This window comes from Chionomys nivalis, chromosome 3 (assembly GCF_950005125.1).
Source record: "Chionomys nivalis chromosome 3, mChiNiv1.1, whole genome shotgun sequence".
NCBI lineage: Eukaryota > Metazoa > Chordata > Mammalia > Rodentia > Cricetidae > Chionomys > Chionomys nivalis.
Genome location: NC_080088.1, coordinates 126442917 through 126469457, shown reverse-complemented (window position 1 = coordinate 126469457; position 26541 = coordinate 126442917). Strand labels below are relative to the sequence as shown.

The following is a 26541-nucleotide window of genomic DNA, read 5'->3' as shown; positions in this document are numbered from 1 at the left end:
GATTAGAGGCGTGCGCCACAACTGCCTTGCTCCTTTTTGTTGTTACGATGTCTATGTATGCCGGGCGATGGTGGCGCACGCCTTTAATCCCAGCACTCGGGAGGCAGAGGCAGGCGGATCTCTGTGAGTTCGAGACCAGCCTGGTCTATAAGAGCTAGTTCCAGGACAGGCTCCAAAACCACAGAGAAATCCTGTCTCGAAAAACCAAAAAAAAAAAAAAAAAAAGATGTCTATGTACTATGTATATACCTTTTTTTGTTGTTGTTGTTTATCACAGGGTCTCAGATTGGTCTCAAATGTGCTATGAGCCAAAGATGATTTTGAACTTCTTATTCTCCTACCTCCACACCCCAAGTCTTAGAATTCCAAATTACAAGTGTATACCACCACACCTGTGTTATAAATGCTGGCAATCAAACCCAAGAACTTCAGGCATGTTAGACAAACACTCTGCCAAGTGAACTACATCTCAATCTGAAGATTTCAATTTATTTTAGGAGACAAGGTTTTACTATATAGCTCTGGCTGACCTGAAACCCACAAAATAGATCAGGCTGGCTTTGAAGTCACGGAGTTCTACCTGCCTCTGCCTCCCAAGAACAGGGATTAAGGTTGTGACCCACCATTATCTGGCTTAAGATTTTACTTTAAAGAATTTTTTTTCATGTGCTTGCATGTTTTCCCTGAATGTATATATGTGTACCTGTGTGTATCTGTTACCCTCAGAGCCAGAGGAAAGTGTGAGAATCCCTGAAACTTGAGTTATAGATGGTTTGGGTACCCATGTGGATTTGGGAACTGAACCAAGTCCTCTAAAAGAACAACAAATGCTCTTAACCACTGAACCATCTCTCCAAAGCAAAATTCTATTTTTAGATGTCATTCTGTGTTCCCAATGAAAATACTCTATGTACTTGCCTGTATCAGCTCAAAAAAGTAACTCATTCAACACAGAGCACATACCAATAATCACTGTCTACCTCATCTGAGATAGAAAAAGCACTCAGCTACAATGACACCAGGCACTAGTGTCTCATCAACACTCTCATGGCTTCCTTGAAGCTCTCCCTGAAGCTGGTGTTTGTTTCTCCCTGTCCCAGTGAGAAGGAAGGGTTGATGTAGGCTTAATGTGCAGAGCTGACCCCTCACTAATGCCTATGAATTCTATGCTGTTCTTCAGCCTACCTACCCTACTCCACCAGCCTTATTCCTGAGTGCTAGGAATAAGGTCATGTGACACTACCATTTAAGGTATGTGCCTGGCTCACTTACAGCAATTTAAATCTCAACTACTCCAAAAGGCACAAAGCATGTTTCAAACCTACTTTCTTAGCAGCAGCCAACTTCCACCTCCGCTCCTGGGCAAAGTCTGTGGCCATCCACTGCATCTCTTCCAGCAGGTAGTCCCAATGAGATTTAGGGCGTGGAGCTTCTTGAAGCTTTGGCAGCCGCCTTAGGGACCACAAGCCTTCCTTCCTTAAATCTGCTATTCGCTGATGGATCTGGTTTTCCTGTAAGGAACATGGATGTCGGGGGTAAGGGTCAGCATGTAATTAAATGTACTCTGCTAAACCCTACTGTGTCAGGCTCAGGAACTGAAAGAGAGAGACTCAAAGAGGTCACCGTGCAAGGTAAGTGTTCACACAGGTTAAGTGGCTCTAGAAGAACACCATAGAGTCAGATTCTCTCAGACACTGTCAAGGAAGCCAAGCAGTAGTGATCCTGCTGTCTCTAAAGAGCAAAATAAAAAGGCCCAGATGTAAACTCAGTAGTAAAGCAACAACCTAGCATCCCAAGGCCCTGGGTTCAAGCCCCAAGAGCCACCAGAAAAAGAAGAAAAAAGTTAGAATGAAACCAAAAGGACCAATGTTTACACCAAAAAATCGAAGTGTGTACAAGGGAAACAACAATGCCAGGAATTTGCTCTACAACAACCAGGAAGAAGAAAGAAAAAAAAAATCAATGAAGACTAGCCACAGAGCTAACATCAAACTAGACAAAGAGAAGCACTTAGTTTATGTCAATCAAATATAATGTGTGCTTCTTTAAACTCCTGATAAAACTGAACAAAACAGTCCTCCAAAAAGAACTAAGTACTACGTGCTGGGCATTGCCTCTTGAGGGTGTGGCTCCTGTCACTCCTGCCTGACTCCCACCTTCAGCCATGACTGGACAAAAATCAGTCCACCATGGTCAACTTCACCACAAGGCAAAGACGTCCATGAGTCTACTTTGTGCAGAAAAGGCTGCATTATTTAGTCCCAGTCCTGGTTTCTAATGATCATAAACCAAGTACTCAGTTCTAAACTATCACAGCCTTTAAATAATGAAATATATATCACAAACCAGAATACAAGCTGAATTCTGGCTATTTTGTATGATGACATAAGTCTTTATTTTGTTCAGTTACTCTCTTAGTCAAGTGGGGAGCAAGATCTCCCAAACCCAGGCTAGCCTAGAAAACAAGAAGATTCCCCCAAACAAATAGGCTCTGTACTTGCCTAGGCACACTTACCAGTGTTATCTGTTCGGCCAGCTTATCCTGAGAACCATCCTGGGATGAGGCTGCATTCTGAGCAGGACTCTGTGGCTTGGGGGGAGCTGACACTGCTGCCCCTGGAGACCGGGAAGTGATGGGAGACAGAGCCTTGCTGGTAGCAGTAGAGGGTCTGTTCACTGGAGAAGAACGAGCAGACGAGGGTCCAGGGCCTGAGCCACTCACAGGTACAAGGGATGAGGAAGAGGAGGAAGTAGGCAGAGACCGCTGGCAGGGCTGGGCAGAGTCCAGGGGGGGCCTGGTCGATGCCACTGTCTAGTGGGCAGAAGACAAGTGAATCAGGGTCAGGACAAGGCTTCCACAGGTTCAGAGTGCCCAAACGGCAGAGAACTCAGTCAACACAAGCCAGCACAGTCAGTGCCTTCCTCTCTATGGCAACACATGCACACAAAATTAATCCCATCACAAACCACAACTTGGAACCACAGGCTAGATGATGTCCAATAAATTGTTGTACTGCAAAGAACCTAACAAAAGCTCCATTATAAATTGTACATTAGTACCTTGGTATATTATCTCAGAGCTCATGGAAGCTTTCCTCTTCTTCAGGTTTTTTCTCTTACTTTTAAAAGGTAATTTAATTTTTTTCCCTTAAAAAACAAAAACAAAAACAAAAACAAAAACAAAACCTTGATTATAAAGCCTAAGTATCTTCCTGCTTCAGCCTTCTGAGGGCTGGGGTTACAGATACGCACCATCATATGCAGGTTTTATTCCTTGCATTTTTGGAAGGTGGTGCTGTTTTCTTAATTTCTTGTAATAATTTGGGATCTGATTGGCAAGTTTTATTTTTTTCATTTATGCAGAACTAAAATTTGTATTATATAAGGAAAGTTGCTTTGATCATGAAGGCACAAAAAAGGAAGCTGGATAAAAGCCACAGGACTGAACATTGATCACTCTCTGCTCACTGGTTGCATATACAATATGACCCGGCACCTCACACCCCTGTGGTCATGCTTTCCCCATCATAATAGGTTGTACCCTTAAACCATGAGGCAGAAATTCCTTCATCCCTGAATTTAAAGTAAAATAAAAACCACACAAGACTGTTTTAGCTGTAGAAAGATGAATAATACAATGCTAGACTAGAGTTTTATTTGTGTTATACTTTCTTTTTTTAAATTGTTTATTTTTTTTTAAAGATTTATTTTTTTATTATATATACAATATTCTGCCTGCATGCAACCCTGTGGGCCAGAAGAGGGCACCAGATCTCATCACAGATGGTTATGAGCCACCATGTGGTTGCTGGGAATTGAACTCAGGACCTCTGGAAGAGCAGACAGTGTTCTTATCCTCTGAGCCCTCTCGCCAGAGTCTTGTGTTATATTTTCATGTAACAATATCACTCAAATGTCAAATGAGCTTATTATTTTTATGTATACTATTTAGAGACAAGATCTCAATATTGTAGCTTAAGCTATCCTTGAACTCTCCATTCTCCTGCCTCAACCTCTGGAGTGCTAGGATTATAGGCCAGTACCACCAAGTCCCAGCTTGGCTTCTTGCATCTTTTTAACAAATCCATGTATGTCTCTTATTGCAGGAAGGCTAGAGAGATAGGAAACCTTTCTGTACTGTCCAGAAGCCATTCTCACAAAAGGGGCCTCAACCTCAACAAGTCTGTGTGAAGTTCTAGGAGCCCAGAGAGGAGGTCACTTAGAAAGAGGTAAAGGGCAAGGCTAGATTGGCAGGAAGGCCAGTCGGGCCCACCATCCCAAAATGTTAACAATAACTCCTACAGGTGTCTACCTCAGGGGCCCAGAAGTCACAGTAGGTACATACATAAAGAAATAAAGCTTTATTCGAGTATAGTCACCTCATAAATTATCTGGAGCTATGCTTTCAGGAACAAAGCTAAGAGACTGACAGAGCAGAATGGCCTACAAAGCCAAAAAATTCTCCTATGGCCATTTACAGAAAACAGGGGCTAATCCCAGCCCAACTCATCAGAAACAAGTGTCTTTCCCACCAAACTGAAGATTGACCTGTGGGCCTCAGACAAGTCTACTTAACTTTCTTTTAATTTTTGCAACAGGATCTAAGTTGGCCAAGACAGCCTTGAACATGCAATCATCCTGCCTCAACCTCCCAAGTAGCTGGGATTACAGATGTGTTACAAGGTCTAACTAGTAATGAGTTTCTATAGATTTATGGTTATTTTTAAAGATTTTAAATTATTTGCATGTGTATGTGTCTCTGTGTGGGTATGTATGCACACTTGGGTATAGGGAAGACCCTTGGAAGTCACAAGAGGATGTCAGAACCTCTGGGACTGGTCTTACAAGGGGTCATAAATCACCCAATGTGGATGTTGGGAACTGAACTCAGGCCCTCTGCAAGAATAGTAGTCTGTGCTCTTCGCCTCTGAGTCATCTCTCCAACCCTGGACAGTTTCTTAAAAGTCATTTACCATAGCTGATCCTTTTTTTGTTTGTTTGTTTGCTTTTGTTGTTATTTTTTCCAGACAGGGTTTCTCTGTGTAGCACTGGCGGTCCTGGAACACCCTCTGTAGACCAGGCTGGCCTAGCTGATCCACTTAACAACAAAGGCAGGAAACAAAGGTAAAAACCACAATGCTGCTCTAAGTGAGGACTGTGGCTGCAAAAGAAGGACGATCACTCTCTTGAAAGCAAAGCCTGGCGTAATGGTGTGCGCCTTTAATCCCAGCATTTAGGAGAGGGAGGCAGGTGAGTTCAAGGCCAGCCTGGTTTACTGAGTTCCAGTACAGCCAGGATTGTTGTACAGAGAAACCCTGTCTTGGAGGGGAAAAAAAAGAGAGAGAAAGCCATGGGGACAGAGTCTAGTGGTCCTGGGGTCAATCACCTTCTTTCCCTAACCAAGTGTGTGGGAAGTTTCCATACCTGCCTGCCTCAAAGCTCTAGAATAACCCAAGATACTTGCCACTAAGATGATGACATGTCAAGTTTTTAACCTTATGGCTTGAACTTCTCATGAAATGGGAGTAGCAAATTCCACTGCACAAAGTTGCTGGACAGAGAAATTACCCCCAGTGACATTCCCACCACAGCACATGGTAGTCAGTATAGATTGTTCTTCTTTTTCTGTGTCCATCTGTTTTAAGCCTTTGCTATAAATCCTAACTGGAACTTAAACTCTTCTGAGAAGCTCCCTTATTAATGAGAGAAGTAACAGCAAAGGGGCCCAGTACTCACTGACGCCCATCTATGCGCTAAAGCTGGTGTACCTGCCATGCTGCACAGTCTCAATAGACTTCAGGAATGGGAGAAAGCACTCACAAACCCACATGGTGTAAAGTCAGTGAGGAGAAGTGGCATCCTCAACACTAGAACAGGCAGTGCCATCACATTGGTGGAATTCGTCATATTAAAAAAAAGGAAAAGGAAGCCGCAAAGGAGGAAGCCGAGCTGATGGTGAAGATCATAGCTTCACCCTTGAACAAAGCTGGAGTCAACTCTAAATTATCACTTCATTGATGTCTCTTTGGGTCAATCCCACAATTTTTAAAACTGGTAGAATTGATCACCACATAAGGTTTCCCAGAAGACCAAATGGGATGACAAGTACAACATGCTCCGAAGATCATGAGACTTAACAGGTCGAGGCTCCTCTACTAAAAGCAACAATAATAATGATTTTCTATTACTTTAATGATTGTTATACAGAGCCAAATAGAATTAATTTGCAACTGCTACAATAACCAACTGTGCTAAGGAAGGCAAGTAAAGCTGCTTCGAGGAATGTGCTGGTTCAGTGCAGGCCATACTACCAAATACCTAAACTGCAGGCCAACTTTGCAGACCGCTTCCTCTTTTCTTCTGCACCTCACTAGTCAAAACAGCCAATGTCCACAGAGTACCTGGGTCTGGGAAGAAAGCTGAGAGGTCTGCATCTGTGCCTTCCCGGTCATCGGAACATGGAGGGTCGACTGGGCAGGCTGTGGAGAAGGAGCAGCAAGCTGGCTAGGCAGGGGGGCAGGGATGGGGGCATTCAGCTGTGGAGTCTTCACTGGGATTTGGAGCTGAGTTGGAGTTTCCACCATCTGTGACTGCTGTGAAAACTGTAAGGTGGAAGAGAGAGCTGTGGCTGGGACAGTGGCTGGGGGCAGCCTCGCAGGGAGCTGTGGTGGTGGGGTGTGCAAGCTGGCGGCATTCTGCACAGGAGGCCCTGTGGAAGGGTCGTACTGCTGTTGGCTCTGCTTCTGTCCAGTGAGCTGTGTAGCCTGAGGAGTTGGGGGCATCCCTCCTGCAAAATAAAAAAATAAATAAAAGCCCAAAGCAATGATCTCAGTGCACAGCAGCTTCCACCAAGTGACTCACAAGGACTCAGACTGGACATCCTGCTGCTCACATGAGAACTTTTAACACTCAAAATGGTAGTGTCCTAGAGCAGACCTAAGGTCAGAATGAGCACACAAAGAAGGAAAGAATGCACCCAACTATTGCAAGTTAGTACTAAGCAAAACGAGCATCAAATAACCACAGGGCACCTGACAGCAGTAGGAATAAGGAACACAGAAATAAAATCACTTGAAGTACAGTGTGGAGGTATGTGACTCCCACTAGAAGGGCAGGACCTATCGCCAGGGCTTTCTCATACTGGATTGGATTGACTGAGATGCAGAAACATGTCCCCACACGGGAAAGTCTATGTCCAGTACAGTCCCTTAACTGCATGGTCCCAATCTGGGCCGGGTTCTAGGTTTTGGGCATTCCCTCACGACAAACTAAGAGTACTGCTCTACTGCTGGGTCTTACCTTGGACTGTCGGCATTAACTGCTGCAGAGGGACTCCTGCATTCACCCCTGGATGCTGGAAAACTACCCCTGGATGACCCACTTCAAGACGAGGTCTCTTAGACTGCTCTAGAATAATTTTCAAGAAAGGTGTCGTTTCATGTAAAAATAAAACCACAGAAATAGTAGGAAAAAAAACAAATGTAAATGTTTTTATAGTCTTTGAAAAGGGAAGCCCTCCTACGCTATAAGGGACAAGACTGACACAGTTCCATTAAAAATCTGAAAGTACAAAGAAAAGCATCATACAAAGGTCAAAGGACAAGCAACACATGACTGGCAGAGGCTCACTTCATCATTCTCAAAGCACTCACAAGTAACATGAGAAGTTTCAATGACTAGGACAATTGACAGAGAACATCAATGGCAAGCCAGGGACAGGTTCACAAACGGTTAATGAGCAATAAAAGAAAAGCTCCTGTGCACCTTACTCGGAATCAGACATCCACATCCGAACAAGAGGTGTGACTTCAGCCTCAGGTCAGACTACCAAACATTAAAAGATTTATCAAAATAAGGAAAATGGACAGAGAGAGACAGAAACTCTTGACAGCTGTGGAACTGGACACGCCTACTCGCAGGCAGTCTGAGAGCAGCACTACATATCACTCTTCTGGACCTGGCAGCTCCTTCCAATCAGCTACCAGATATATCAAATGAACATTTCAGACTATACGTCAAAAGTCTCTGCTCATTCTGGCAGAAAATCAAAACAAAACAAAAACCAAAAAGTGTAGTAATAAACATGGAAGACTAGCAAAGACTGATAAAAGTCAGCCATCTGCCGGGCGGTGGTGGTGCATGTCTTAATAATCCCAGCACTTGGTAAGCAAAGGCAGGCAGATCTCTGAGTTTAAGGCCAGCCTGGTCTACAAAGTGAGTTCCAGAGCCGGGCGGTGGTGGCGCACGCCTTTAATCCCAGCACTTGGGAGGCAGAGGCAGGCGGATCTCTGTGAGTTCGAGACCAGCCTGGTCTACAAGAGCTAGTTCCAGGACAGGCTCCAAAGCCACAGAGAAACCCTGTCTCGAAAAACCAAAAAAAAAAAAAAAGTGAGTTCCAGGACAGCCAAGGCTACACAGGGAAAACCATGTCTCAAAAAAGCCAAAAAAAAAAAAAAAAAAGTCATTTGTCCAAAGCCATGTGTAGTGTGGCACACACCTGTAAACCCAACATTGGAAAGCCAGAAGTGGGAGGTTTTCTCCAAGTTCAAGGACAGCCTGAGCTATATGAAGAGTTCCAGGCCAGTCAGATCTCGTGATATAGTATCTTTGAAAGAAAAAAAATTTCATCCACATAGTGAAACATGGTGCAGATACTGGAAGATTCAGATGCATTGACTGGGAAAGTGACCTATTAAGGTTATTTTTTTAAAAGTAACTCTATCTTTGTGTTTACGTCTTAGTTTTTTCAGAATAACTCAGACGTATAAAAATTTTAAGTATATACTGAAGAATGTCTGTGATAATCACAACATACTGACAGCGAACCCCTGCTGGGACGGCAGAAGAAGCAGGCATCAAGGCAGAGGCAGCTATGTGTCACCTTCTGAACTACCTGTGCCTCTCACATTAAAAAGAGAAAAAAGTGCCAGACAGTGGTGGCACACATTATTAATACCAGCGCTGGTGAGGCAGGGGCAGGAGGATTTCTATGAATTTCAGGCCAGCCAATGCTACATTGAGAAACCCTGTCTTTAAGAAAAAAATTTGGGGAGAGGGAGAAAAAGGGGCACGGTAATTTAAAAAATAGCTTCCAGGCCGGGTGGTGGTGGCGCACGCCTTTAATCCCAGCACTCGGGAGGCAGAGGCAGGCGGATCTCTGTGAGTTCGAGGCCAGCCTGGTCTACAAGAGCTAGTTCCGGGACAGGCACCAAAGCTACAGAGAAACCCTGTCTCGAAAAACCAAAAAAAAAGAAAAAAGAAAAAAAAATAGCTTCCAAAAGTGGTTATGCAGTTCCAACAGTGAGTCATACTGGCTGTTCAAGGGAAAGCAGACGGAATGTGCAGAATTAATGAAGTTTCTAATTTCAATACAGATAAAAACTTATGCAAATATTTTAGCTGATAATAACCAAAAGAAAAATTAACTTAAAAAGTAGAAATTAAGTTCTTTAGAAACATGTGGCAACTAAACCACCACTGCATTGTTGGCCACACCGGGCATACCTGTGGATGGCATCACCTGCTGCCTCTTAAAGGGGTCGGCTTCTGTGGCACTGCCAGCCCCCACCACGAGACTCCCAGTCAGAGCTTGGTGCTAAAAAATAATGAAAAGCAGTAAGATTCTTATTGTTATAGCCATCAGAAGAATGACACACACTATACCACCATATCTATTCCAAACACTGACCTCTCTCCCTTTAATAAAGAGGCTGCTACTACCTACCCATCATCTTTAAACACACATATATAATGTACATTTATATATCAGAAATACTGTAAGATTCTAACTTACCTCTTAGGAGAAAAGAAAAGGACTGGTAAAGACCTATTATTCTGGTTTTAAATGGAATTTCAAATCATCACCAATCTACAAGCTTCAAAACTAGTTTTAACTACTGACTGACAACAAAAGAGTTGATGAAGACCTAGGAAACCTTACTTTTAGTTGTGAGGCTACAGCTTGGTTGACCTACATTCATACTACCTGGCCCAATTTCACACCAAAAAATTAGTAACAAAGGGAAAAATACAGGTGCCTTCCTACTAGGGATCAAACCTAATAAACAACAATCTATCCGGAATCTTCAAGATGATGTTTTTTGATTATCACCCCATCTCTCTCTTTGCGTATATATAAACAAATATGTAGTCATATATTTTTCATTTGCATATACACATACACAGATGTGTGTCTACATATATATCTATGTATGTGTATATACAAATGAAATATATGTTAGTTAAATAAGGCTTAAATAAAGCAGAGGAACTCAATCTGTATGAGTTTTATGGTTTCAACTAGGTGCATCTGACATTATAGAAAAGGCAGAACTATGAGGACACAAGATAGTCAGTGGTTACAAGGAGTGGGTGGGAGGGTAGAATGCAGCACATTTTACATGATCATGGCAGTCTAAACCTGTAATTAGCAGTGAAACAAGAGAGAGCCCCAGTGTATACTACAAACTCTGGATGACAATAATGTCCACACAGGATCAGTTAAACAAGTGAACCCCTGTGGGCAATGTCGACAGAAGTCAGGTTACACATGTGGGAAGACAGGGAAAAGGGGATTTAGATCATCTCTGTACCTTATTTCTGTTCTGCTATAAACCAAAAGCTGCCCTAAAATAAATAGTCTGGCTTGGTGTGCACATCTTTAATCCTAGCAATCACAAGGCAGAAGCAGGTAGATCACTCTGAGTTGATGCCAGCCTAGTCTACATAGTGAGTTCTAGGCCAGCCAGGGATACACAGTGAGGCCTTGATACACAGTGAGGCCTTATTTAAAAACAATTTTTAGAAGACCTTTAAACTAAGCGGAGAAACTCCTACCTATAACGCCAGCACCCAGGAAGCAGAAGCAAAAGGATCTCTCTAAGTTGGAGGCCAGCTAGGGATACATAATGAGACTCTCTCATTAAAAAACAAACAAAACAAACACAAAAAAAGATCAAAAACTATAAAAGCATAATTTCCTGAAAAGCTACTGACATGTCACTTCACAAAAAGAGCAATGAACTGAATCTTGGTCAGCAAAGACTTCTCCATCTGAGCACTGCCCCTGCCATCTCAGCACATCCATAACAGCAGCACTGCCCAGTAGATATAGGTTATGGGATTTATCTCTAAAAGATTTGGTTCTTCCAATTTAAACACCAGAGTTACGGGTGCTAATCAAAAGACAATGTGCATGAACTACTGAACTAAGTGCCTTGAGGCCTAGAAAGAGACAGGGTTTGGCCCCTGTAGCCCACACTACAGAATATAGGTTCACCAATAACAGGTGGCACAGTGAACACAGAGGTGCCCTATTCATATTTAATAAAGATAGGCGGGCACTCAGGAGGCAGAGGCAGGCGGATCTCTGTGAGTTCGAGACCATCCTGGTCTACAAGAGCTAGTTCCAGGACAGGCTCCAAAACCACAGAGAAACCCTGTCTCGAAAAAACCAAAAAAAAAAAAAAAAAAAAAAAAGATAGACGGAAGAGAGAGAGAGCAGGAGACAGAGTGTGCTGGCTAGTCTCATGTCAACTTAACACAAGCTAGAGTTATCTGAAAGGAGGGAACCTCAATTAAGAAATGCATCTATAGACCAGCCTGGTCTATAGAGCTAGTTCCAGGACAGGCTCCAAAGCCACAGAGAAACCCTGTCTCGAAAAAACCAAAAAAAAAAAAAAGAAAGAAAGAAATGCAGCTATAGAAGAGAAGTAGTGGTACAGGCCTTTAATCACAGAACCTGAAAGGCAGAAGCAGGCTGATCTCTGAGTTCCAGGACAGCCAGAGCTGTTATACAAAGAAACACTGACTTGAAAAATCACTCAGGACCGCGAGGGGTGCACCCACACACTGAGGCAAAGGGGATGTTCTATCGGGAACTCACCAAGGCCAGCTGGCCGGGGTCTGAAAAAGCATGGGACAAAACCGGTCTCGCTGAACATAATGGACAATGAGGACTACTGAGAACTGAAGAACAATGGCAATGGGTTCTTGATCCTATTGCACGTAATGGCTTTGTGGGAGCCCAGGTAGTTTAGATGCTCACCTTAATAGACCTGGATGGAGGTGGGTGGTCCTTGGACCTCCCACAGGGCAGAGAAACCTGCTTGCTCTTTGGCCTGAGGAGGGAGGAAGACTTGATTGGGGGAGGGGGAGGGAATGGGAGGTGGTGGCGGGGAAGAGGCAGAAATCTTTAATAATTAAATAAATTAATTAATAAAAAGAAAGAAGTATGAAAAAAATAAATAAAAATAAAAAGAAAGATTTTAAAAAAAAGAAAAGGAAGAAGAAAGAAAGAAAGAAGGGAGGGAGGGAGGGAGGGAGGGAGGGAGGGAGGGAGGGAGGGAGGGAGGGAGGGAGGGAGGGAAGTAAGCAAGCAAGCCTTTGTAAATCCAGCAGTAACTAAAATTTAAAAAAAAAAAAAAGATCTAGTAGCTGTAGGGGTTTTTTTGTAATTAGTGATTGACAAGGAGGGCCCAGCTCACTGTGGGTGATGCCATCCCTGGGCTGGTGATACTGGGTTCTATAAGAAATCAGGCTGAACAAGTCACGAGGAGCAAGCCAGTAAGTAACACCTTCCAAGGTCTCTGCAATCAACCCCAACATTCAGGTTCCTGTCCTGTTTAAAGTTTCTATCCTGACTTCCTTCAGTAATGGGCTACAATGTGGAAGTGTAAGCCAAATAAACCCCTTCCTCCTCAATTTGCTTTTTGGTCATAGTGTTTCATTGAAGCAATAGAAACCCTAACTAAGACAAAGAAGGAAGAAATAAAGGAATGATCTGAAAAATCAAAACATATTAACAATGGCTTCTCTGTGAATGGGATTATAGATAACTTGTAATTCATGTATGTGCACTTTTCTTAGTTTTCCAAATACTGTGAAATAAATGAGTGTCACATTTATTCTTTAGTAAAAAGATAAATGGCTGGCATCCAGCAGCGACTAAGTACTCTCTATTAGATGAAACATTCTCCAAATGACCATAGCTCCAGGTGAAACACCACAACAAAGAAGAGGTAGCAGGTGCTAGAGAAGGAAAAGAAGTCTCGCAAGTTTCCCAAAGTTGGCAGGTGGCATGAAGGCAGTCCCCAAGCTACACTCAGTGGAAGGAGGACAAGGAGAGCACAGACTGCTGGACATAGGAGTCCTGTTTACCCTGCCTAGGTCTGGCTGGCAGATACTAGGAGTATGACTGACCACCAACCACATTCAAAAAGGCAGCATACAAAGGTCAAGATAAGAAACTAAAAAATTGGGGGCTGGAGAGATGGCTCAGAGGTTAAGAGCACTGCCTGCTCTTCCAGAGGTCCTGAGTTCAATTCCCAGCAACCACATGGTGGCTCACAACCATCTGTACTGAGATCTGGTGCCCTCCTCTGGCATGCGGGCATACATCGAGGCAGAATGTTGTATACAAAATAAACAAATAAATAAATATAAAAAAAAAGAAACTAAAAAATTTAGTGCCACCTTTCTTAAAGGAGAGCAAAATGTGCAGCTGCAACGCAGTAGCCAGGCATGGTAGGCCACAGTCCTAACACTCAGGAGAGTGAGGCAGGGGGACTGCAAATACAAGGCCAACCTGAACTGCATGAAGAAACCCTGTCTTGGTTTTTTTGTTTTTGTTTTGTTTTTTTGTTTTTCTAGACAAGGTTTCTCTGTGTAGCCTTGGTTATCCTGGAACTTGCTTTGAAGGCCTGGCTGAAAACTCTGCTTGGTTTTTTTTGTTTTTTTTTTTTTAAAAAAAAGTCAGGTACACACCTTTAATCCCAGTACTTGGGAGGCAGAGACAAGTGAATCTCAAAAGTGAATTCAATACCAACCTGGTCTACAGAGTGAGTTCCAGGACTGTTACACAGAGAAACCCTTTCTTAAAAAAGGAAAAAAAAAAAAAAAAAACCACAACAACAACATTAGCTACGAAGCAGCTAGATGACTCAGCAGATAACCTGAGTTGGATCCCTGATACATACATGGGAGAAATCAAGTTCCCTAGGTTGTTCTCTGATCTACGTATTTATGCCATGTACTGTACTCCCACACATATACAATCAATCAATCAGTCAGTCAATAATGTAGCTTACAGAGAATCTAACTCAAAATAATTGCTGCCTATACAAGGAGAAAGATTCAACACCAGCAGGAACCTGAAGCTTCTAAAGTCGAATTTCTCCACTTTAAATACGTAATGGAACGGCTACATGGCTAGACCATAGCTCTAAGACTGGTGCTGTCACTAGAGGTAGGATGGGGACAGGAAGAAGAAAGAACCCTTTCTGAGTACCTTTAAAAACATATCTATTAGTGGTAGAGACTCAATAATCTCTTATCTCTTAATTCAAAGTTTTCTGACACCAGGATTTGGTATGGACAATACAAACACAAAGCCTACCTAAGATTTCTTTTCAAAAGTATGTACAGTGGTGCTGGAGGGATGTCTCCATGGTTAAAAGCAATTTCTGTTCTTGTAAAGGACTAGCGTTTGGGTCCCAGAACCTACAAGGTGGCTAACAAGCTCTAGTCCCAGTGATTCCAATGCTCTCTTCTGTTCTCACAAGCACCAGAATGAATACAATACACATACATACATGCAAGTAAAACACTCATGTGTACAAAATAAAAATCTTAAAAAACAAGAAGAGCTAGACTTGGTGGCACAGCCTTTTAAAAATCTCAGCACTTGGGAGGCAGTCTACGAGTCTCAGGCCAACCAGGTTTACACAGTGAGACCTGACTCAAAAAAAGGAAAAATAATAATAAAATTCATTTTAAAAAAAACTATGTACAATAAAACAGGTTATGATCCCATTTTATGAGATGGCTCAGAGGTCAAAAGCATTGGCTGCTCTTCCAAAGGTCCTGAGTTCAATTCCCAACAACCACATCCATTCCAGCTCACAACCATCTGTACTGCCCTCTTCTGGCCTGCAGAAATACAAACAGGCAAAACACTGTGTACATAATAAATAAGTAAATCTTTTTAAAATCCCATTCATGGCCGGGCGGTGGTGGCGCACGCCTTTAATCCCAGCACTTGGAAGGCAGAGGCAGGCGGATCTCTGTGAGTTCAAGGCCAACCTGGTCTACAAGAGCTGGTTCCAGGACAGGAACCAAAAGCTACAGAGAAACCCTGTCTCGAAAAATCAATCAATCAATCAATAAATAAATAAATCCCATTCATGCTTAATAAACTTTCAATTATACACATAAAAACATAAACACATTCATAATATAATACAGAAAACAATGGCTGTGGTAGGGTACCTAATACTGCAAAGGTGGTCACATAGAACTACTCCACATCAAGAGAGCAGTAAGACCCTCCTCTGCAGCTCTGGAAATCGCTGGGTTACAGAAAGCTCTAGATCTGTATTCTGATTAACACAACATTAGCTGCAAACAACAAAATCCATCCTGAAATTCTTTTTAGAATGCTTAGTGTAGCATCAGGACAAGATATGAGAACAGGAAAGCTGACATATTCTGGTATATCCATCAATATCCTTGGCTAAACATGATGTAGCATACGTCAGGCCCTATAAGCTAACCCTCTCTGACTCACAAATGCTACACTCCTAAGAGTACTTTCCTAGCGGGAACAGAAAGTCCAAACCTGAACACCAGCTGAATGAACTACAGCTCTCAAACTGATGGAATATGAACAATTGCTTATAAGCACTACCATGAAGGAGCAAGCCATGTAATGCTAGCAGTTTGGAAGCATTGGATGCTGCAGTTCAAGGTCAGTTGTTCTGACTCCCACATGTGCATGTGACTTTAATTAATCATATCATTTAAATGGGTATCAAATATTGAATAACCCATTCCAATTTTCTGTATATTTTAATTTTTAAAATATACCACTAAAAGGAAAATTAAGAAAGTCACTGCATAGCATTTAACATACCATTAATAGGATTGAGGATGTGGTTCAAAGTGTACAAACCTAAATGGCCCGAGCCTGATCCCCATAATCCACAGAAAAAGTAGGATATAGTGGTGTCCATCTGTAATCCCAGCATTTCCATGGTGAGATGAGAGGTAACCATAAAACAGTTAACTCCCACCAGACATAGTCATGCACACCTTTAATCCCAGGACTAGGGGGACAACCTAGTCTACATAACAAATTTCAGACTAGACAGGTTACACAGTAAAACCTTATCTCAAAAAAACAAAAATTGTCCTCTGACCTACACACGCACACACGCACACACACACACACACACACACACTGAATAAACAAACAGATTTAAAGAGCTAGGTGGCTCATGCCTTTAATTTAATCCCAGGACTTGGGAAGCAGACGTAGTTTTAAAGCGTAGACTACGCTAGCCTCAAATTTGCAACAATGCCCCTGCCTCCTGATTCCTAAGTGCTAGAATTACAGAAATGAACCAGCACACATAGCACAGTAGATGAATCTTAAACATTCTGTGCCATGAAGGGATAGGGACACATCAAAGTTACACTAGAGCCAGCTTGAACAGATCTCAGGCAGTCAATTACAAATATCCTAAGAATCAAAATAAATGAGAGCTGTGGAAAGGGGTTGGATAGTTGTTTGGCAAGAAAAGAGACCTCAGGGTGAAAAAAGCAGACACAGTGACCGCCATATGTGGGTTATACCAGAGTGTGAGCCTGTTAACACTCAACAAGCTCTTCACACCCTCATCCTACAGAGAAGGACCTAAGAACAGCACTGTCTGGGTCTCCACTACTATAAGACACTACCACACTGAAGTCCTGACAGTACAGCATAGCACTGCAAAGAATAAAGAAAGAATTAAGACTCCAGGTTAGAGAGATGATGCAGTGACTAAGAGCACTGACTGCTTTTCCAGAGGACTGGGGTTCAATTCCCAGCACCTATATGGCGGCTCATAACCATCTGAACTCCAGTTCCAGGGAGATCTGATGCCCTCTTCTGACCTTCATGGCCATTGCATGCACATGATACACAGACACACATGCAGGCAAAACACATAAAATAAATCTTAAAAAGAATTAGAAAGAGTTAAATTTTCTATTCGTAGACGTGATTCTCTATGCATAAAACCCCATGACATCCATGACAAAGCTCTAAAAACAAATTAATGAGTTTAGCAAGGATGCAGAATATAGGTTAAAATAGCCACCTGTATCTCTGTTTGCAATGAACAGCTAGGAACTGTTTTTAAATACGCTCTATAAAAACAATGATATGCTTAAATATAAATCTATCAAGTTAGACACAACATTAGCATGCTGAAAATTACAAAGTACCAATGAAGGGAACCAAAGACCTACTGCATGGAGAAGAGTCACATTCAAGAACTGAAGGACAGTACAGTATGGCTATCAGTTCTTCCCTAACTGGTTTTAACAGATGCAATCCAATCCCTGTCAAACCCAAACAAAATATCAAGTCTATTCTGAAACCAATAGGAAAAGGGATAGGAAATACAAGGACCAAAACAAAACAACAAAGAAAATAGAACCAAGGTGAGAATTTATATGGTACCTGGGCCAGTGAGATGGCTCAGTGGGTCACAGTGTCTGTGACCAAGCCTGATGACCAAAACTGACCACCTAAACTCATCTTCGGGATTATGGTGGAAGAAAAGAACAGACTCTTACAAGTAACCCTCTGGTGTGGAAATACCTGAATACAAACAGAGAGAGAGAATCCTGACACCAGAAAATCAAACATCCATATGTAATAAACTATCCCCCACAAACATCTGTCACACCACACGGATCTTCACTGAAATGGATTATAGGCCTAAATGTCAAATTACTGAACTTCTAGGCAGAAACAGAGATCTCTATGACTTGAATTCTTAGAAATTATATCAGAAGTACAGTATGTTACTTCTCAGCCTTTTGGCTGAGATCAAGTACAAGCACTAACTATTAAATGTTAAACATCATTGAAATTTTAAATCATTGCTCTGAAAATGATAGTGAAGAAAAAAATGTACTGGGCGTTGGTGGTGCATGCCTTTAATCCCAGCACTTGGGAGCCAGAAGCAGACAGATCTCTGAGTTCAAAGCCAGCCTGGTCTACAAGAGCAAGTTCCAGGACAGGCTTCAAAGTTACAGAAAAACCCTGTCCTGAAACAAACAAACAAAACAAAACAAAAAAATAAGAAAATGCAACTAACACTGTTGTACCAAAAATTTGATATCTGTATCATGCAAAAAGAAGACTTATTTAACAACAAACCAATAACTAAATGAAAAAGAAAGGAGCAATATCTAACACTTCACCAAAAAGACCTCCAACAAACACAGAAAAGATACTCAAGATCATCAGGCTGAAAACTGTCTCATACCTGTCACTGCCTGGAGAAGGTCTATAGCTCAGACTGCAGAGCAGTGGGAGTGGGAACACAATTCTCACACTATTACTGAGAACACAAAACCACACAGAAAAAAAAGGTTCTGTCCTCGCCTATAAAACTGAGCATACATTCCACAGAGGACCCAATAATCTGACTGAGACTCACAGGTATTCATGTAGATGAAATGAGCACCAATGTACACATAAAATGTTATCTGTAAGCAATTACAGCAGTTTTGTTTGGGAATCCCTAAAACAGAAATCCTCACTACCCATCAAAGACAAAAGGGTGAAACTGCTCTCTGAGGACACCACCAGGAGACAACAATCTAACCTGTAAGCATAATGAGGCCAGAGAAACTTCTTAGTGCCTTAAAGGTTTGCAGAGAGCACAGGTGCCTGCTCACAACCATCTAACTCCAGCTTCAAAAGATCTGATGCCAGGGGCACCAGGCACAAGTGGCATACAGAAAATCAACCTAATAGAAATTTTTAAACATACCATGCTGAGAATGGAGAATGCCTGCCAAGAAGTGAGATAGATAGGAAGACAACCTGGGCATACTTCCTTCCTCCTAGATAGATGGGAAGACAACCTGGGCATACTTCCTTCCTCCTAGATAGATAGGAAGACAACCTGGGCATACTTCCTTCCTCCTAGATAGATGGGAAGACAACCTGGGTATACTTCCTTCCTCCTAGATAGATAGGAAGACAACCTGGGTATACTTCCTTCCTCCTAGATAGATAGGAAGACAACCTGGGTATACTTCCTTCCTCCTAGGAAAGCATGGGTTAAACCATCTCACTACAAACTTTGCAACCTTTGATTCAATAAAGTATGAAGGTTGCCACAGCCATGATGGAGAAAAATTAAGTTCTTTTCTCTAGTTTGGCCAAACTGTAAACAAATCTGCTTCCCTTTACCAAGTTCTACTTCCTAATTTCTTTTGGAATACAGGGAACCTGTGAAGACAAGTCATGGACCAAGTATCAGGAAGCAGTATCAGTATTCAGCAATCAGAAGAAACCGCAAGCTGACCAGAAAGGTGCTCCGAGAGAACTTGTCAGAGGACATCAAAGGTAAGAACATGTAAGAATACGTAAGGGACTGTTAAGCAGAAACAAAACTTTTTTTAGCAGTGTTGGGAAGTACACAACTCTACAGTTTTCAACATTCACACAACTACAGACCAAAGAAAAGTGAATGTTACTAAATGTTAAGTAAACCAACCAAAGAAGCACTTAAAGTGTCATGTAACTCACTGATTAAAATGAATGTATGTAGGCCGGGCGGTGGTGGCGCACGCCTTTAATCCCAGCACTCGGGAGGCAGAGGCAGGTGGATCTCTGTGAGTTCGAGGCCAGCCTGGTCTACAAAGGGAGTTCCAGGACAGGCTCCAAAGCCACAAAGAAACCCTGTCTCGAAAAACCAAAAAAAAAAAAAAAAAAAAAAAAAAAAAAAAAAATGAATGTATGTAACAAGAAGTGAATAGCTAATAAATGCAGAAGGAATATGAGAAAGAGAAATCCCACTTAGGAGCGGATGTGGAAGAGGGAAAAGGGCCAGGATTTTTTTTTTAAGATTTATTTATTCTACAGAGAAACCCTGTCTCAAAAAACCAAAAAAAAAAAAAATTATTATGTATATTATGTATATAGTGATTTGTCTGTATATATGCTTGCAGGCCAGAAGAGGGCACCAGTTCTCATTACAGATGGCTGTGAACCACCATGTGGGTGATGGGAATTGAACTCAGATCCTCTGGAAGAGCATTCAGTGCTCTTAACCTCTGAGCCATCTCTCCAGCCCATTAAGATCTTTAAAAAAAAAAACAAAAACAAAAAACAAAAAACACCCAGCAAGTCTTAGTGATTCACAACTATAATCCTACCAACACTTGGGAGAGAAAGGTAAGAGAACTGCTATAAATTTGAGGTCGGCCTGAACTACAGTATAAGTTCCAAATAAGCCTGGGGTAGAGTAAAGCTCTGCCACAAAAAGAAAGATAAGAAGGAAAAGGCAAAAACAAACAAACTATTTAATTAAATCAAAAGGATTAAGGTGGACGTGATGAGGCATGCCTTTAATCCCAGTACTCAGGAGGCAGAGGCAGGAGAATCTCTGTGAGTTTGAGGACAGCCTGGTCTATATAAATCGAGTTCCAGGACAGTCAGGGCTGTCACACAAAGAAACCCTGTCTCAGAAAAAAAAAAAAAAGAAAAGAAAAGAAGAAAAGGGAGAGACCGGGAGGAAATCCACTGTGGGTCTTTATAGTAGTAACCAATTCAGAGTGATTTATCATTAGAGAAATGTTTGAAATAATGGGTTAGAGGACATTTACAAAAATTATATCCTTATCATTTTACATAAGGAAAATTCATGTTTATTGAACAGACCTGGTGAACACCACCTCAGATGCTTCAAGTTAACATCACCAATCAGGACTAGGCAACACCATGGCCTGGTGACATGCTACATCAAGGTGGGCACACTGTCACTTCTGTAGCATTCCTTCAACATCTACCTGACTTGAACATGATAGATATTAGGGTATGTCGAGCAATCCCATACAACAGAACATTCCACAAAATAACTGGTCTGTGTGCTTCAAAACATCATCATCACAAAAGAAACCAGTCTAGATTAAAGAAAGCTAGAGAGGCATAACAAGTAAGGAATATGGATCTCCTGGATGAGGTCCAGGGCTAGGAGAAAAACTACAAAGGATCTCTGGAGGGCCAGAGATGGAATCTGAATTTCAACTTCCAGTCATAGGCATTTCCTGCTATTTTTCTACAAGCTGAACCATTTATGGATAAGGGCCATAATTCCATATGGTACTGCATAATCGCAAGAATGAAATGCAAACAGCAGTGAATCACAAAAGGTACAAGGGCTTCCTTATGACTATATATAATATATATGACTATAGCAAATTTCATGTTTAAAATTATATTAAAATTAAAAACAAAAAATATCAACAAGGAAAAAAACTGCTTTCAGAAGCCAGCACACTCTCTCCAAAGCACCTAGAATTTAGCATATGTGTGAATCCCAGGGTCACGAATGCATTCTGTTCTCCTCTACTAAGAAATCTCAGTTCTGATACTCCATAGGTGATTCGCACCAACATTTCTTCCAGCTAAGGAAAATACCTACTATGTCTTTTCCACTTTCTGTTTTGCACTATTTTTCAAAATACAGGTAAAAGACACAAGAAAGAACAAACATTAAACACAGCACACAAGGAACCCTAAGCATACAGTAACAGGACTTTGAATATTAGAGGACATGCACACTACAAGCGACCACCACATTGCAGGTTACAGAAAACAATGCAGTAAGGTCCGTGTTGTCATTCATTCATGCAACAGAATTTCAGAACTGTATATGCAGAAAGACTTTTACTGTTCAAAATAAGAAACGGGCTCTGGAAAAAAAATGCCAAAGAGCAAATAGTAAATTGAAGGTTAAAATATCTGGATGAAAGAAACGTTTGGGATGAGACTACAATTTAGAACCATCAAAGAGTACCTGAAACAGTTGCTGCTGGGATGAAAAAGCAGCAGAAACATTTGGCGGAAGCTGGGTTGCTATAGCAACGGGAGTCCCAGTCTGCCCATCCTTGCCTGTCACAACCTTTACCTGAGAGAAATATTTTGAGAAAAAAAGGTAACATAATTTTTAAGACTGCTCAAATTATTAGAATTTCATTGCTGACAGCTCACTAATTTTGGTGCTTAAAAACAGAGTGTTTTTTGCATCGAATCCAATAAAGGAACACTGAGCTAACTGACAGGTTCATAGCATAACAATCTAACAGCTGCCAATCTTCAGAATTCCAGTCTAGATCACAGGCAACATTTTAAATTCTGCAACTTCCAACTGTAAAATGAGAATGGCAGACACTCGGGTATCGGTGTCCCACAGCTGGTTTCTTGAAAGATCTGCACAGCTATAATGTTCTGTAGCCTACCACATTGATCACACAGCGAAATTGTCTTTAGCAGAAGCTGTGGGAGGTTGTGTTTCTTCAAAAGTACAGATACGGAGGCACAGCTCACAGACAACATTGGTAACAGACACAAAGAAAACTCAGTTTTACTGTTCCATGGCACTAGTGGTGGTCTCCAAAATCATTGAGACCTTCTAAATAACAAAAATGGTTCAGCCTATGTTCAGTGTTGAAGAAGACACAGATGGCAAAGCCACACAGAAACATCCACAGATGTAGTGAGGACTGTGGAGCAAAGGCAAAACTTTTGCTCACCAAAAGCAGGTTTCATTGCCAAAGGGCTGACAGCATTTTAAATTATTTTAGCTCTATCATAAAACAAAATAAGCTCCACTGACATAATAAACACTACACAAGACAAAGGCACAAAAGACAGTGCATCACAGTACAGGCCACTAAGACCCCAGCATACCTCAGAGAACTGCGGAACTGCTGTGCTGTTAGGGGGGATTTACTGTGCAGCATTCTAGAAACCCAAAAAACAAACTGTCTATAAAAGCTTCTGTCTCAAGTATCACTCCATTGATGATTTCAAAGTGTGAGCTTAAAATAAGATCTCACATCTAACACTACATCTAAAACCTAAAAATAAAATTTCTTATAGTTGTTTGATATTATCTATACTTAAATTGTGAACAACCCACACAAAATACACCTAGTGACTTACTTGTTTAAAAACCTTGTTTTTATGAACAGACCTACATAAACATATAGTGAAACCAGGAAGACAGGGGAGAAGAACTAAGCCTCACTGAACCAGGAGAACCTTTCCTGTGGGTTGCCAGAGGACTGCCAACAGTATCATTGTTGGCCAAGGACCACATACACAGAAGTGAGAAGCCTAGATAGCACTAGCTGAGCTCTCTGCCCAGGATGGGTTCTGGTTCTCAGTGACAACACCTGACTCTGAGAAGGCATCAGTCACAAACAGTCCATCTTCCCCACAGACAGCTAACCGAAGAGCTAGCTCTTCCTCTACATGAAGGAAGAAGAAAAGCACACACTTTATTCCTCTTTGGATCCTATGCCACTCAAACCCTATATTACCCCATTACTCACACATTTTCAGTCTACTGTTGCACAGCATCTATTTTGCTTCATATATAGCTTTTCAAGACTACTGAACTGATGTCTTACCTCATCATTGATAACTTCAGATTTCTCTTCCTCTTCCTCCTCTTCCTCTTCCTCTTCAATATCCAAATCATTCTGCCTAAGATATGCTTGTAAAGGGGCATAATGCTTCTTTTTAAAAGCCAAGAAATCCATCATGTTGCCCTGAAGATGTTGCAAGAAGAACAGTTCAATTAAGTACTCCTTGAAGATCTCCTTAAGTGCCTCCATCTCCTTGTAGTGGTAGTCCAGGCACTGCTTTCTCATTTGTGCCATCTCCTGGGAGGCTGGAGGGATCTCCTCCAACTTCTTGGGAGCCTTCTTCAGTCCTGAGCTTCCCATAGATGTGAGAGGCACACTGGAAAGGCCTGGAGGCATGGTGGTTCTGGATGGGCTGGTTGGCGGCGGTGGGGATGTCATCCCAAATGCTGAAGGCCCCCCAACACTAGGGAGCAGCACACCTGGTGTCCTCTCAAACCCCAGAGATCTGTTCAGTGGCTGCCCCTGAAGCACCTGCTGCTGTTGCTGGATCAACTGGCCCTGAATAATGCTGCTGATCTGGGGTGGCAGGCTGGCCGTGGTGATGTGGTTCGGGCTGGACAGAGGTTGCAACCCAGTGCCTCCTGCAGCTGCAGGGCTCTGAGGCCCCAGATGGTGGATGGTGCCTCCTGACTGTGCATGAGGTTGGGAGAGTCTCCGTTCTCGGACAGTGATGGGAGCTCCTGAATGCTGGAGTTGAACCTGGGCTCCCTGAGCCATCTGGGTCAAGCCTGGTGCCTCCTGAAATACAAAGTGACCACCACTTGAGGGGCTCAAGCTGATCTGCCTCACAAGCACACTGGCATCCACAAAGCCTCCAGTGGGGCTGCTGCTGCAAATGCCCAGTCCAGGGCCTGGGGCACCTGCACGAACATTCTGCAGGGCTTGCCCTGGCCCAGGGCTAGGCTGTGTGGGGCTCTGAGTCTGGACCTGCTGTGACAGGGGAGAAGTAACTTGAATGTATGATGGAGAGCCATGCTCAAAGCGCCTCTGCTGTGCACCAAACTGAAAACCTGGCGAGGTGGGGTTGGGCAGTGGCAGAGGGGCCAGTGTAATCTGCTGGTTTCCTCCTACAACAGAGCCAACATTCTGTAGTGTGATGTTCACATTTTGCCCAGCCACAGGACTTCTGCTCATTAGCTGCTGAATCTGGTACCCAGGGGATTGGGGTGCAGATGGGCTGGCTGATGGAGCGAAAGGCGCTGCAGGCGATGGGGATAAGTTAGGATGGGCTGGCTGCTCCTCTTCACTCCCAGTGAAGGACCTAGACCTCTGCAGCTGATGCTGGACATTCTGAGAACCACTACCATGGTGCATCATCACCTCCTGTTCTATCCAATGTAAAATTCCCCTGGAAAAATAAAAATTAAAATCAAGACATTGGAAGGCAAATACAACATTTGATTACCACTTAATACAATTGCCACTCAGCAGCACTGAAATGATACTTGAACATATGTTACCATGGGTCTGATTCAAACTAGAGCTCTTTTCATTACTTTATATAAAAGAACAGGCGGCCACTTACAACTTATAACTCCCTTCCCCATCTCCTTTTCTCCACCCAAGATTCCAAAGGAAAGATGGTCAGGGAGGGAGGTAGCCCTAGCCCCTGCCTCATATAGAAGTAAAAAGCCAAGAAGTTGGTAAGCCATTTAAGAAAGAACTATGAGCAGGCGGATCTCTGTGAGTTCGAGACCAGCCTAGTCTACAAAAGCTAGTTCCAGGACAGGCTCCAAAGCCACAGAGAAACCCTGTCTCGAAAAACCAAAAAAAAAAAAAAAAAACCAAAAAAAAAAAGAAAGAACTATGAAATAAGAACTATGGTACTACACAGCACATTCAGGCCAAAGGAACAGTGGCTACTTTGTAAATGACCCTGTAAGCTCTGCAACAGTGATGTGGGATGCTCTTCTCTATGCTGTGAATATGTTTTATTACCACTGGTTAATAAAGAAGCTGATTTCGCCAATAGCCAGGCAGAATAGAGCCAGGCGGGAAATCCGAGCAGAGATAAAGGGAAAAAGAAGGTGGAATCAGGCGAAAAGCTAGCAGTCACTGGGGAAACAAGACGTGAGGTAACAAGCCATGAGCCTCGTAGCAAAATATAAAATAAAAGAAATGGGTTAATTTAGGTTAATTTTAAGTTATAAAAGCTAGTTAGAGCCGGGCGATGGGCGATGGAGGCGCACACCTTTAATCCCAGCACTCAGGAGGCAGAGGCAGAAGGATCTCTGTGAGTTCAAGGCCAGCCTGGTTTACAAGAGCTAGCTCCAAAGCTACAGAGAAACCCTGTCTTGAAAAAAAAAAAAAAAAAAAAAGAGCTAATTAGTAATAAGCCTAAGCTAACAGGCCAAACAGTTTGTAATTAATATTAAGCCTCAAAATGGTTATTTGAGAAATGGAAGGTAGAAGAGAAACCTCTAGTTACACCACAGTATCAAAGAACCTTTCTCCTCTGTAAGTGGCTCAAAGTGGCTCTTGGGATTCACTAGTTTAGCCAGGGCTTATACGCTAAAGAGCTACATCTGCCTCCCAAGAACAGACCAGAGTAGTAATACTGTTGATCCAAAGAAGCAAGCTGAAGGCAAAGAATACGTTCCCATTAAGAAACCACCAGTCAGCCGGGCGGTGGTGGCGCACGCCTTTAATCCCAGCACTTGGGAGGCAGAGGCAGGCGGATCTCTGTGAATTCGAGGCCAGCCTGGTCTACAAAGGGAGTTCCAGGACAGGCTCCAAAGCTACAGAGAAACCCTGTCTCAAAAAACCAAAAAAAAAAAAAAAAAGAAGAAACCACCAGTCCCTTCAAGCTCAAGTCAACACTGTCATCACCTTGGTGAGGAAAGCACAACGGGTGATGACTGTACATGCCTTCAGTGAGTGGCGGTCTCCCAGGCAACCATTTATGGCAACCATGTACATACAGTGTAACAAAAAAAAAAAAAAAAAAGGCTAAGCAGAAGCAGAGAAGGCTACAGTGATAAAAGAGCAGAAGAAACTTGGGGAGGAAAGAAAGCTTCGGAAGAAATGAGAAGACAAAGC

General features: G+C 42.4%; 1 protein-coding gene across 13 annotated transcripts in view; it reads right to left on the bottom strand.

Annotated features, from left to right (window-relative positions):
- Window positions 1–26541, bottom strand: part of Ep400 (E1A binding protein p400) — a 105001-nt gene that overhangs the window by 69730 nt on the left and 8730 nt on the right. For 7 of the 13 annotated variants that reach the window (XM_057765710.1, XM_057765707.1, XM_057765711.1 and 4 more), the window contains exons 2-8: window positions 23485–24850; window positions 21867–21977; window positions 9505–9595; window positions 7300–7407; window positions 6402–6787; window positions 2516–2812; window positions 1326–1511 (exon numbers count right to left, since the gene is read on the bottom strand). In XM_057765710.1, the coding sequence (XP_057621693.1) occupies window positions 1326–1511; window positions 2516–2812; window positions 6402–6787; window positions 7300–7407; window positions 9505–9595; window positions 21867–21977; window positions 23485–24819 (2514 nt within the window). In that variant the 5' untranslated portion in view covers window positions 24820–24850. The remainder of the gene's footprint in view (window positions 1–1325; window positions 1512–2515; window positions 2813–6401; window positions 6788–7299; window positions 7408–9504; window positions 9596–21866; window positions 21978–23484; window positions 24851–26541) is intronic. The other 6 variants (XM_057765715.1, XM_057765716.1, XM_057765719.1 and 3 more) reach the window with 3 other exon arrangements.